The 14,916-nt window shown below is 36.9% G+C and overlaps 1 protein-coding gene across 1 annotated transcript in view; it reads left to right on the forward strand.

Annotated features, from left to right (window-relative positions):
- Positions 1-14,549: 14,549 nt before the first annotated feature.
- Positions 14,550-14,916, forward strand: part of Hpd (4-hydroxyphenylpyruvate dioxygenase) — a 65,272-nt gene continuing 64,905 nt past the window's right edge. The window contains exon 1 of the mRNA XM_083124198.1: positions 14,550-14,639. Within this exon, the coding sequence (XP_082980324.1) occupies positions 14,637-14,639 (3 nt within the window). The 5' untranslated portion in view covers positions 14,550-14,636. The remainder of the gene's footprint in view (positions 14,640-14,916) is intronic.

Consider the following 14,916-nt stretch of genomic DNA (forward strand, 5'->3'; position numbering starts at 1 on the left):
ATGTGATCAGCATCACGCCCCTGACCGCCTTTACCCCCCAGGGTTTCCCCCAGGTACCCATGGTAACTATATCTACAATTTAATGTTGTTATATTTCCATCACCAAAAACCAACAACTGCACGTGTCCCTACCTTATTTATATTAGTACACCTACACATGCAATCTCCAACAATTATCTTAGGAATACACAACTTCTTGGTTAATCAGCATTCCTACAAAAATATTTTTTTCCAAACAAAAATAAAAGCCTGATCTTCATTTTTAAGTAACAGAGAATTAGTTTAAACTTTATTACCCATATATTTTTATGTATAAACACATATTAACTAAATTATAATTTTATGAGACTTAAGATGGTCATCGGTGAAAAGTGTTATCGTTGTTGTGAAACATATTTAACTAGTTTTCTCAAATACAATACAATAGTTTTAGTTTAAAAAGTCAAAAGTACGTAGCTACAACAAATTCTGCTTACCGAGACTACTAAAATTAGATAGTTAGGATATCATCAAAATTTACGCTAATATTTTGTTTCAATGTATCTTGGTACTTTTTCTCCTCGTAACCTGTAAATCATTATCTCGTTCTCTGAGAGGTATGCTTCTTGCTGTGCGAGACTCATCCAGTTCAGGACGAACTGAATGTCCTAGATATTGGTTAAAAATATCCCTTAAAATTGCAACTAACAAATATCTCAATGATTATTTGCCATTCATTAGTACACAAGACAAACAAATCGCACCACAGGCACTGTTCTTTCTTTTAGTTGCTATAGAATATAATTCACAATTTCTGTCTACTTGCAGCCTGATATTAATACGTACATACATTATCGTTTCTTGTGCTTATGGACTTTTGATGTCTAGTAAATCATCACCATTGCACCAAGTTATCTGGAGAAACGAAAAACAATGTAGACCTATGCATTCCAAAGAGCGTATATTACTCTGTTATGTAAATTTCACACAATCCTCATTGACGATTTGTATTTCATAGCATCCTGAAGCTGCGATGGTGTACAGTTGCCATTGTTAATCAATGTTGTCGTCCTCTTTTACAAAAGTTCAACTCTCAAATGCTTATCTGAAAAAGAAGAATAAAAATAAAATTAACATCGTGTATGATACAACTTATAACGTATTTCAAAAAAAATATTTTCATTATATTGTTACAACCTTAGACAAGTTAAATATTAATAATGAAATACAAAACTTAGCTACGTATCTTCTGTAAATAGATGTAAAAATAATGGTTCCAAATGGTACTACAGTGGTTGACGATATCGTCTTGTAATTAAAGGGTTACTGGTTTGCTTCACGATAGGAGTTCACTTCAGTGCCTCAGATCCAACTTTATAATGTTTGTTAAACATTAATTTGTAATTAAACAGGAACACGAAGTAATAAATAATAGCAGCACTTATTGTTACATTCAAAGATTGATTGATTTGATGTTTAAAGTCCACTTTATGCAAGATTAATCGGGACTGGACCTACAGTTTAAAGTGGAATCCGAACCACCATGTGCCTCCACCGGGTATCGAACCCAGTCCTCTTGATTACAAATTGACGACGCTACCGCTGCGCTATCGGGGAGGACCTTACATTCACAGAAAAATACAAAATAATCGTTGGATATGTTTTCATATTATGTGTCAAATACAACCAACGCTTTATGGAGTCAGGTTCGTCCAGGTTCGAGCCCTGGTTTCATTGTGTTTATCCTCATCATTTATTTCATAAATTAATGATTCATCTTCATTGTCGCAAGAGGTAGAAGATGAAGGTAAAATAACGGAAAAAATAATGAAATGGAAATTCAGTTCTTACTGGTATTTTTTGTAATTGTGTTAATATATTTCAGCAACACTTCACTCGAGTTTGCAAAATCACAAGTTTATGTACATTGTTATTTAGAACAAGGAGTACCTTACAGTTGGAAATACAAAATTCTTACAACGCAAAATTGTTTGACAATAACTATTTTAATGTTGTAGTCAAGCTTCATACTCACAAATAACTGTAATTCGAAGGATATTGAATTAAATGTACGTGATAAAAACAAAATATGATTTTCAGGATGCTCTATGCTATCCACAATTATGTGATTGCCCTTGTACTTTCACAATATGAGAGCTAATAATCATTACTAATATACAAGTATACTAATTTGTAATTTTTCCATGAACATGCAAACTATGGATTGGTAGATTGGTAGACTTTAGTTTCTTATCCGTCGTACTTTTACAATTTAAGAACAAACCTTAAAGCATGAAGTTATGATAAACTTTTACTACGAGCTATCCTAAATGCTTAAAGGTAAAGAGAACAGAGAATTACACACTTTGCACAACAGGTTTCTGACGTTCTTCAGTGAAATAATATAACAGAACGGTTTCTATAAATTGTAGAACATTCAGAAATCCAATACCAAATCTATTCGAATCCAATCTTACTTAGACTAACATGTACATGAATATTTGCAAGTTGTATAAATTGCCTCCTAGTTTCTAAATAGAAAGAAAAAATGTCGGAAACAGGTCCGAACGACTTGTTCAACCATGTACGTACAAGGGCAAAATGAAATTGTGAAACAATCGCCTGATTTGTAATTGTAAACGATTCGATGTACATGTGAATAGAATGGGTAGAATGGTGATGGAGCATTTCGTGCAATACTGATTTAATATAATAACATATGTAATCAGCGTAATCCATATTAGAAGTATAGCCTATTTCTTGCTCTAGTAAGAATCCTAACACGATAAATATCTGGATCATACTTAACGTAAAATTTTACAATCTCGTGCAGATACGTTCAAGCTATATTCATGCAGAAATTAAGTTACATTATATTTTCTCAACATTAAATAAATATACATTCTGCATCTGTTTCATATTACAAACGTTTTCCTTTTAATGGAGAATATCAAGCAACAAACAATTAAGTACAAGACTTACCTTTCAAGTTATTCCATTTTTCTCACATCCCCGATGAAATATTTGTCCCCTTGTTCTCTGTAGTAGTTACATTAGAGTCATTCCATGCCAAATCAACACAGATATGTGCAATTTTTAACCTGACCATCTCCGATTTTCATGAAATTTGGGGAGTTGAAACTATGCATAGAACTTAGTAACTATGAAAATTTTTAGTCTCGTGCGTCTTGTAATTGTTAAATTATTCAAGGTCAAAGTTTGCAGAAATTGCCTTTTTTGAGCCCGCTTAGCTATACTAAATCTGCTGTAACTCCGCCCCTATTTCGCCTAGGAAGCTCAAATAAAGCTTATTGTACAGGGAATTGAACAAGCTTTCCAGTGATATATAACAAGCATACCTTTGGATAAAAATATAATTTTGTCACGTGACCTTGACTTTTGACCTTGAATATCTCAAAACATGTCATCACCAAAAATCGTGAAAAAAATATATTTGGTCCCTCATACCATACTCTAAAACACACCAAAAAATCATTCTGGGACTGCAATGGGATCAGAAGATACAAAATAATGTGTGTAACTATGTGACTGATAAAAGTCCCATTACATGAACTATGAAGAGTCAAATGTCCCTTAACACTCCCTACAAAATGTGAAGGAGTTATCCTGGGTATAATTGGTCATGAAAGAAATAGGTTAGGCACAGGGAGATTTCTAGCCGTGTGTGTCAAGCGCAGGTCCGGCATATTGTTGACCGCCATATTGAATTTAACGCAAACATTTCAAAGGAAAGGGGGTGATGTGATATGCGTATATCAAATCAGGCTAGAATTTCACGAGAAATGATGTGACGAAGGATTTTCCAACATATATTTAACCAGCAAAAATTTATTACTGCATGCTTGTAACCATTTTCTCATTTTCGAGGTGTTAAAAACAAAGCATTGGAATGCTCCTAACGTGTTAGGAACTCATCGAGATCACGCTGACATCTTGGGAGAGAAAGAAGTATACGCACCATTGCATATGATTTTAATCAGCTACATTCACCAAATAGTTGAATAGTGAAGAATATTGGGAAAAGTATCTCAAACAATTACGTGACACTTCCTTTGGAATGAAAAATTCTTCAGTGACGAGGCAAATTTTTATGTTCACGGTGAAGTTAATAAAAATAGTATGCAATACCTGTGATTTGTTCAGTCGAATGGTTGTTGCTGGTAAGCTAATTATGTGGTATAATGTATGGCGAACGGAAATGGTTGGTCCATATTCAACAACGGAACCTTAAATGGTGAGGGCTTCTTGGATTTGTTAAGTGAACAGGTTTTTTCACCCTTGCTTACGGGATATGGCACTTTTCGAGAGTTTTGAAACAGGACAGAGTGTGATCACACTATGTTGGACATTGTAGCAATTTCTTCATGGTAAATTTCTAGGTAGATTGATGGGCAGACGGGGATCTATTAAAAGGCCTGCACATTCCCCAGATCTAACATCTTAGGAGGACTTTTACCTTCAGAAACATTTGAAGAGAATGGTGCATGCACTAAAAGTCCCTGATATTGACCATCTGAGAGAAGGCATAGTTGTTGCTTGCGATGTTGTTGCACATGCTACATTACCAAATGTTCTATGCGAGTGTGAGAGACGTCAACGAGTGTGCTCACAGGAACATTGACAACATTATAATGTGCATATATCGTAAGTGAAAGATATGTGTATAACTTTTTGATGGCGTAAGATACGTTGGAAAATCCTTCGTCACTTCATTTCTCGTGAAATTCTAGTCTGATTTGATATACGCATATCACATCACCCCCTTTCCTTTGAAATGTTTGCGTTAAATTCAATATGGCGGTCAACAATATGCCGAACCTGCGCTTGACACACACGGCTAGAAATCTCCCTGTGCCTAACCTATTTCTATCATGACCAATTATACCCAGGATAACTCCTTCACATTTTGTAGGGAGTGTTAAGGGACATTTGACTCTTCATAGTTCATGTAATGGGACTTTTATCAGTCACATCATAGAGGAGGTCACATAGTTACACATATTATTTTGTATCTTCTGATCCCATTGCAGTCCCAGAATGATTTTTTGGTGTGTTTTAGAGTATGGTATGAGGGACCAAATATATTTTTTTCACGATTTTTGGTGATGACATGTTTTGAGATATTCAAGGTCAAAAGTCAAGGTCACGTGATAAAATTATATTTTTATCCAAAGGTAGGCTTGTTATATATCACTGGAAAGCTTGTTCAATTCCCTGTACAATAAGCTTTATTTGAGCTTCCTAGGCGAAATAGGGGCGGAGTTACAGCAGATTTAGTATAGCTAAGCGGGCTCAAAAAAGGCAATTTCTGCAAACTTTGACCTTGAATAATTTAACAATTACAAGACGCACGAAACTAAAAAATGTTATACTTACTAAGTTCCATGCATAGTTTCAATTCCCCAAATTTCATGAAAATCGGAGATGGTCAGGTCAAAGGCTGTGTTGATTTCGCATGGAATGACTCATTAGTTATTCTCTGGTAGCTTGATTTGAGTTTCGGGCAATCAAGCACTTGTAATGATCGGTCATATAGTTAGAAAACACGGAGTGAAATTTTGGCAACAGTGTATGGTAAAATTAGCACCACGACGATATGGCACTTCAAAAACCATAAACATAACCACTACTTTATGAAGATACGAAATGTTTTCACCTTTTCACATTATATTTCAGGTACTAGCGGCTACACACTGGATTCGTTGTTCACAACAAAATCTTGCTTACTGGTCATAAGAGACAAAAATGCACCGGTCTTGACAAGAACTACCACTTCAACGCCATCTGTACGCAGCAGTTTGAACATGACACAGACCTTATATTTTCTGTTATTTACTTAAATACCTTTAATCGTAACAAAATTATAGGTATTTCAGATTGTAGTGAATAAAACAATGTTTCATATCAGAAAATTTCTTTCTTACCGACTCTATCTTAATGCTACGGCTTTGTCTGGGAATTTGGGCCTATTATATTCTTTAACATGGCTTTAGAACCCTCTTAATTCTTGACGTTTTCTACATTGCAAGTGTCTGGAACTTATCGGAAATTGCTAGTTTTCATTCCAGAAATGCAAAGACAATCACTTAAGGTGAAAATGACGTGTAGAATTTGAGATTTCCAGAGCCTCGGGATATTTCGGAAATTTCCCGACTAGTCGAGAAATTGCGAATATGTTCCGTCCCGAATGTCGGGATTTAAAAAAATAACGTTTCGATCAATAATATTCTGTCCCGCATAACAATAAGTACCCATCGATATTTATTTTCAATTTGTCTGAAGCCACAAAATGTAAATGGGTGGAAATGCTCATTTGTGTACTCGATTTCGTGTGTTCAGTTTCTGGCATGGTTTCCTATCTACATAGTGCAACACTAGCGCATAGATTTGGAATTCATTTCATGGATAAATTCACCTCTTACCGTCGTTTCGTCATCACGAGTAAACAACGGATTGGCCCAACCTATACTTCTAATAACCTTGGCCCGGAGCTCAGTTGGCTCAGATGTCAACAGGCAAACATCCAGGGTTAACTGGCCTCCCAGCCTGAAGACTAGAAGCCATCCCAGAAGGAAGGAAGAAGAAAGAAGAAGAAGAGCCTAGCAGCAACCTACCTACCTGGTCCGCTCGCTTCGGCTGATAGTAGTGATGGGCATTAGTCGACTAATATTAGTCGATTAGTCGATTATTAAAACCATCGAAAAAATTATCGACTAATGAAAATTAGTCGACTGAAAAAATTAGTCGACTAATATTAGTCGAATTAGTCGTTCGACTAATATTAGTCGAATTAGTCGTTCGACTAATATTAGTCGAATTAGTCGTTCGACTAATATTAGTCGAATTAGTCGTTCGACTAATATTAGTCGGATTAGTCGTTCGACTAATATTAGTCGGATTAGTCGTTCGACTAATATTAGTCGGAAACATTCCGACTAATATTAGTCGGAAACATTCCGACTAATATTAGTCGGAAACATTTCGACTAATATTAGTCGGAAACATTTCGACTAATATTAGTCGGAAACATTTCGACTAATATTAGTCGGAAACATTTCGACTGATTTCAGTCGGGAACATTCCGACTGATTTCAGTCGGGAACATTCCGACTGATTTCAGTCGGGAACATTCCGACTGATTTCAGTCGGGAACATTCCGACTAATATTAGTCGAAATGACCGAACATGTCTCATTTCCAGACGAACAATCGACTACTTGAGCAGAGGAAGCAAAGCAGGTAGGTATTTCTTGGAAAGGTCAGTGACTGGAATCTTTTATCCCTTGATGCCGCGACAGAGCTGGTATGCAAAGGAAAAGCTGACCCTGCTGTAGCTCTATCCCCCCTACCTCCAGGGGGCGATGCCTACCGTCATTCATGTCGCTATTTTTGTTTTCTCTGAAGGGATACACATTCATAGTTCCGAGAGTTTCTTGGTATTCACAGGCCAGTGCACATTGTTTGTGCAAGAAAGACACCGCAACATTTTAAAAGCAAAACTATCCATTTCTGACCTTCAGATGGATTAGAGGGTTTATGATAAATGCATTTTACTGGAATGGAAATATTCTTAAACTTAAAAAACCGGTCGAATATAAGAAGAGAGTTTACAATCCACCAGCTCTGATGCAAGGTAAGGTAAAATTAATTTAATTAAAAATAAACATTAATTATGTTCGTGGGGCAAATACTAAAATATACGCTGTCCAGAACGATCTCAAACTTGCTGCAGTCGCTAGATGTTAATTTACCTTTCTGCCCCTTATGGGGTACAAATTTGCCAGCAACATCGGTGGCAGAGCGCGCAGGGTGGTTCATTCACATTCACGCCTTTTACGGCTCCGGGTTCGAATCCTGTGGTGGACATGGGTGTTTCTTGTAAGTTTCCACTCATCTATTTCCTGTAATCACAATTCATTCTCATCATCCCGATTAGTCTAAAGAGGCATAAAAGTGATGTAAAATGAGGATAATAATAAAGAAAGATAGAGGATGTATGTCACTTTGGGTAACCACGACGATGAGGACGAATTGATCAAAAAGAACATCCATGTCCAGCCTAATACTCAAGGGGTGGGGCAATGGGGTCATTTACCGCCTCCAACTATGAAATGTTTTAATATGAAGCTGTAAAACCTACGAAAATAACATTGACGATTTTTCAGATTTTGCAAGAAATTCGATTTTATTCTTACATAAATGAATGGGTTGTTCGCGAAGCGAGATAGGCTCCAGGACTCTGCAGTCTACAATATTTGGTTATTTTATAATTTTAGTATTATAACCTTTAAAGGTTTAATTGATGCATATCTATCAGACGCCCGGATTCAGCCCAGAGTGTCCTTGTTTTAAATCCCCGTCCCGACTTTCTTCGAACTGCATTCACGATGAAAAAATGTCTTTTTTTTTCATTTAATTATTTATTGAAATTTCCAGTACAGCAGAAGCCATTTTAAACCGGAAAGAAACAACAGTAAAAAGTACACTGGTGTTAAAACGAACACATTAAACACTAAACAAGACCAAAAAATTAAAAAATTATAATAAAGAAAAGAAAATAAACAAAATATAAATAATAAACAAGACAAGACAGTACCAAGGTAAACAGATTATTTACACAATGCATTACTTATGTACAATGTTTTTCAAGTTGGTGATAAAAGACGAATATGCAGTGAATATATCTACTTGGTTTGAGATGTTGTTGAATTGTTTCGGTAGCCTTTGGAATATTGAACGTTGTATGAGCGAGAGTCTGGGCGTTGCAGTGTGGAAAGTTTCCTTGCTCCGTGTTTTATGTCTGGGCACTCTGAGGGAGAGTTCGTGGAGTTCAGACATGCTCTTCATTATAAGTATCATTGCTATCACATACTTAATTTAAAAATATATCATTTTCTATACATCTAATTATCATGATTGGTTAATTGATAGTCAAACATAGATGGTTTTGATTGATTGATTGATTATCATGATTGATTGATTGATTGACTAATTCGACTAATATTAGTCGAAAGACTAATTCGACTAATATTAGTCGAAAGACTAATTCGACTAATATTAGTCGAAAGACTAATTCGACTAATATTAGTCGAACGACTAATTCGACTAATATTAGTCAAACGACTAATTCGACTACTATTAGTCGAACGACTAATTAGTCGAAAAAATTAGTCGACTACTTTTTCGACTAATATTAGTCGAACGACTAATTCGACTAATATTAGTCGAACGACTAATTCGACTAATATTAGTCGAACGACTAATTCGACTAATATTAGTCGAAAAAGTAGTCGACTAATTTTTTCGACTAATTAGTCGATATTTTGTTTCGACTAACGACTAATTAGTCGATGGTGGAAATTAGTCGATGGTGCCCATCACTAGCTGATAGGTGCCCAGGTTCTACCTGCCCGGCTTGTCTGGGAGCACCCGGACCTTCCTTTCTAACCTGCCGTCCCTGCATAGGAGACACCGGTTGGCTCGCCAATTCCCCGCTAACGCAGGGGTGTGTCACGGCATCCTTTAATCCTTTTACCCAGCACCCGCTATTCGGGGGTACCGATTGGTTTCGGCCAATTCCCGGCTGTGGTTGGGAGTACTACGCACAACCTACTCTCTTTTACAGGGGAACCCGTGACGTCAGCGGCGACCAAGACCCTAAATAAAATTAGGTCCCCATACTCCCCCTGGCGCCTCACAGCGAGGAATAAATTGGTGTTCCCTGCCCCCCTTATCTCTTCGAGACCAAAGGTTGTACAGGTAAAAGAACGTGCGTGGTACAAGTAAATGCACGTAGGTGTTACAGGTAAAGACAAGCGTGCTAACAGACATTTTTTATTTAGATTATAATAAACATATATAAATATATATATAAAGCTGGTATAACCTTTCTTTACACCCGGCAAGCCCTGATATAATTCTGAGTCCATGTTCTACGGCTGACAAGAAGTTAGCACATATGGGTAAACTTTTGCCGTCCACCTAATTGCAGGGTTTAGTGTGTTGAACGCAGCCAGTGCCAGTACTCCTGCGCTGTGTTGTTGTGGTTACGTTAGTGTTGTGACGGGTGAACGTTGCAATTGTTGTTTTAAGTCCACTTTATGCAAAGTAAGGCTAATCGGGACTGGACCTACAGTTTAAAGTGGGATCCGAACCACCATCTGCCTCCACCGGGAATCGAACCCGGGACCTTTTGCAAACTGAAAACAATATTGATTTAATAGGGCCAAAAAAAAATAATCATTCGCCATGGCATTGTCTTTTACGTTTTGTTTTTTTCATTTACATCGTTCGGCGCCCTTCTGAAAATCTCCTGAAAAAAATTGAAATCGAGGGGGCCCTTTGTACCTCCATGCAGGTGCTCTTGGTCATCTGGGAGAAATAATGCAAGAAAGACGTGAAAAGTAATACCATCTTGAATATCCTTTTGTTCAGGTACTCTCAAATTCTTATAGTCTTGCTTTCTTTTACCTCAATGTTTGCTCCCCTGAATTGATTTCCGTCCAAGGTTGGGGGACAATGTTCCCCTGCCCCTCTGTGGTCACGGCACTGCACCCCTTCCCCCGTAGTTGCTTTGAACTTTCATCGGCTTGAAAATATTTCATTTTCTTTAAGAGTATAATATCGTTTAATAACGACGATATGATTCCTTGATTCCTCTACACTACATTTCTAGGTGAAAGTGTAATAATTAGACGTCGGATTTTAGGTTTTTAACCTATTTTTTTCTTTTCAGGTATGTAAGAAATTATAAGTTATGTCAGCGTTTCTCGTTAAAAATGCAACAACTGAAAGTTTTATAGTGCCTAAAAAAACCTATTTTGTTTGTTAGAACCTATTATAGGTTTATGCGCATAAATCAAGCCTTTTCTAGGTTTTTATATATTTTTAAAGGTTTTACAGGATTTTTATGTCACACACAGACATGTACTTTGGTCACGAAAATATTCAATGACGAACGTGTTTGAAACGTACTCTCTGTCGATTTCCCTTCCTTCAAGTCCATGGTGATTTTTCAAAGCTCTAAACAAAGCAAAATGTCTGGTGCCACTGTTAACTTGTACAATCCATAGTGGTCTGATCTGTGTGGTCTTGCTCACTTTCGCGTCACTTCGGTGCTTTGTGGCATTCACGCCTTGCAAACTAACATTTCAGCATTGAAGTTTGCACCACTGACTATGTGTTTGTTGAAAGATTATTTTCAGCATATAAGATGATCCTCACAGACAAAATTGCGGAGTTTGACTGTGGATAACATGAGAAAAGATTGTTGCCCAACTATAAGGCAAAGAATGGATTTTTATACAGTATGTAACATTGTTATTCGTACACATAGAATTTCCGAGGAAAAGATGTCATATCTACTAGTAAATATAATCATTTTCATATGTACCTGGAAATTAATTTTAATGAAGGTTTCACCAACAAATGTCAATAAAAATGTATGTTCAAAGTGCATAAACAGAGCATATAATTTGTGTGAAAAGAGAAAAACACGCTGTTTCATGCAACATTGTTATTCGTACAGGCAAGAGTTTCAATAAGAATGTTACATACTATAGGAAATTTCCAAGTTCTACCATCGCTATTGGGTTAGGCAACACACATAACGTTATGGAAGATACTGAGTATTTCAGGATATAGGTGTCCCATTTTCATTGCAGGTTACTATACCTAATCAGCATTTTTCAGGAATTTTGAACTATTTTAAGTTTTTTGAACCTACTTCAAGATTTTTCGAGCATAATTTAAAATCTTTAGGACCTACTTTAGGATTTTTAGAGCCTATTTTAAGGTTTTTAGAACCTATTTTAGGATTTTTAGAGCCTATTTTAAGGTTTTTAGAACCTATTTTAGGATTTTTAGAGCCTATTTTAAGGTTTTTAGTACCTATTTTAGGATTTTTAGAGCCTATTTTAAGGTTTTTAGGACCTACTTTAGGATTTTTAGAGCCTATTTTAAGGTTTTTAGAACCTATTTTAGGATTTTTAGAGCCTATTTTAAGGTTTTTAGAACCTATTTTAGGATTTTTAGAGCCTATTTAAGGAACCTAAAAGCACACTTTTTAGAACCTAAAAATCCGAGGTCTAGTCATAATATAGGGGCATGGTTATTTGGAAGGGGGATCCCCTTTAGAAAACGAATATCAACCTAAAAGTACATATTTGACACGTATAATTTGATTTCAGTCAGAGTAACTTACAAAAAATATTGTAATAGGGATGCGGGAATGCTATAATTTCAAATTCAAGTGGTGTTTTTTAAGGAGGCAACACTATTATCTGGGTAATATGCCCCATGGTAAAATACCTTGCATGTCCCTAGGTGGAAAAAATCTGCGGACGTCCATGGGAGGGGCAATCGCCCCCCCCCTTGCCTCCCGTGCGCACGACTATGTCTTTACACATTCATTTTATTATGATGATGATTAGTAGTGGAAGTAGAAATATCACTGTCTCACATTAAGCATTAATTTTCTCCGAAATATAAGGAAGCAATGGTGAAGAAGAGAGAGTGAGAGCAAATAGCACACTTTGAGAACAATATACGTAATGCGTTTTTCCCCACAAAAATTAGACTATAAAGGCCGAATCACAAGGAACTAGATATCAAGTTAGTTGGCGCTGAACTGGCTACCTGCCCGGATGTGATGGCTGCCTGGCTGACTGCTTGACTGGTTTGGAGGAATAGGACATGTTCTAATTGCTACTGGCTTTCCTCGACTGGATTCTGTGGAACAGCCAATAAGAGCAAAGTTTGGCCATGTGAAGATAATCTGTGAGTTTGCAAAGGGAGTTTTTTGTCTGTCGTTTCCGAGTGTTGGCTGTTTTTATTAGTTTCTCGATAAGAAAAAACAAACGCAAGAGATGACGTGCAGTGCATTCGTGTTCAGTTCATTAATATTTAGGTATTTATGCAAAGCGATGAGATGTGTAAATGAAAATTTGATTAGCCGAAAATGAAAATCCTTATTATTAAATGTTTGATTTATTTTTTAAAATTATGAATGAATCCTGCGAATCTCATGTATGAATATGCATACCCGAGTTAATTAAAAAGCTTGTTCGGTACGCATTGATTACCATAAGCCAATCTCTAGTCCATATTTTGCTTTATAATTTTTTAAAAAAGCACAAAGCAGTAATTCTCCTACAACATTCTTCAAATTGCTCGTCCATCTTTACAGAGATTGTCTGCTCTGCGCAATGTCTTATGGGAACAAAATACTATCGACAAGTACGGTGTAACAAGTATCGTGTAAAATGGGTAGCTAGTCCAGCGCCAACTAGGGTATTCCTACTGGAAATCCAGTTCCGTGTGATTCAGGCTTTAGAATCATTTAAAAGTTAGATGACAATAGAAAGGTATTAATTGCGTTAATTATTTTGATTCGTTTTGGAAGGGATAAATTACGCGGAGAAATAAAGGAGAAAGTTCCAGACTTCAACCCGTTTGACAGACTCCCCGATGGCGTATTGGCAATTTCGTCGCCTTGTAATCAAGGGTACCCGGGTTCGATAGCCTGTGGACGTAAATAGTGGTTCGGATTCCACTTTAACCTGTAGGTCCAGTCCCAATTAGCATGTCTGTGCATAAAGTGGATTTAAAACAACAACAAAAAAAATATAAGCCGCTTAACTTAAATATGCGATCAGTCGTAAACCGGGTTATCCTTTCAACAATTGAAATGTTGAGTCCTGAATGGGGCGCGAGAAAGAGTACAACAATATTTTTGTATATTTCGTGCAACATTTAATCAAATTTTCACGATAACTTGCTATGACATTTTTAGCCATTTAATCTTGTCTTCTTGTATTTAATTTTTGCTTTAATCTGTTAACAAGAAAGCACTTGAAAGCGCTCCTAGCAGCGAATTCGGCAAATACAGGTTACTTTTCCTTGGTAGACAAACAAGGCTGAGGGGATGGGGGCAACTGCTCCTCATGACCCCCATAATCGCCGCCACCGTATCGCAACATAATCAATCTTGACCAAGGCACATTAGTGGGACAAACAGTACACTGGGAGAATCCAGAAAGTCCATTCATCTTGATAATAATAGTATTCGGCGAAATAAAGAAAATATGTTCTAACTTTGAGAAACAGGAACTTGATTGATTGTTTGAATTAGATTATTTTACGTCGCTTTTCTTCCACATTTAGCTAATCGCGACTGGTGATGATATGGTAAAACAGATGAAGATACATTCACAAAGGACGCCCATGCCTGTCTGGTGTTGTAGAGCGCTAAGCTAACCACTACGCCACCGGAAAAAACGGAACATAATACAATCTCTAATCATTGAAGTCTTCAAATTTCCCTGAAACATGGGCATTTTAAAAATCGAATTTCCCTTTTCGCCTAAAATTTGGTCCGAATATAACTGCAAGAAGGGAAATTTACCTTCACTGGGCAACACAGATTCCACCTCTCCCCCCACCTGAACTGCTATTACCCCTCAGTCGTCAACCAGTTCGCCTTCACAAGTTTCGTCGCACACCTCCAGTCGGGACCAATCATACGCCGAGAACGTCCACACACCTTCTTTGACACATTATAAAAGCTACTTGTCGCTGGTGAGACCAAGAAAATCACCTTCAGCTGGCAGCTAGAAATTGTGTGCTAACCTAGGGAAAATGGTATGTATTGACAATAGATTTTCGTTTCCTATCTAATTTTTATATTGCCCTATAGTTACTTTCGTAATGATTTTCTACCTCTGTACAATAGTAAAGAAGTTGCCTAATGTCGACCTCACTTCCACGTCGTACATTCTGGACTGTATTTTGCAGACTAGTGAGGCACTGGCGTCTGGTCTCACAATAATCCTCTTTAGCGCTTGTGATGTGTTCTGTGTGTTTGTGATTGTCCCTTCATCCATTTTATCTTATCACAATTCATCCTCATCTTCGCGAT

Source organism: Lepisma saccharinum, chromosome 6 (assembly GCF_977018435.1).
Source record: "Lepisma saccharinum chromosome 6, izLepSacc3.1, whole genome shotgun sequence".
NCBI lineage: Eukaryota > Metazoa > Arthropoda > Insecta > Zygentoma > Lepismatidae > Lepisma > Lepisma saccharinum.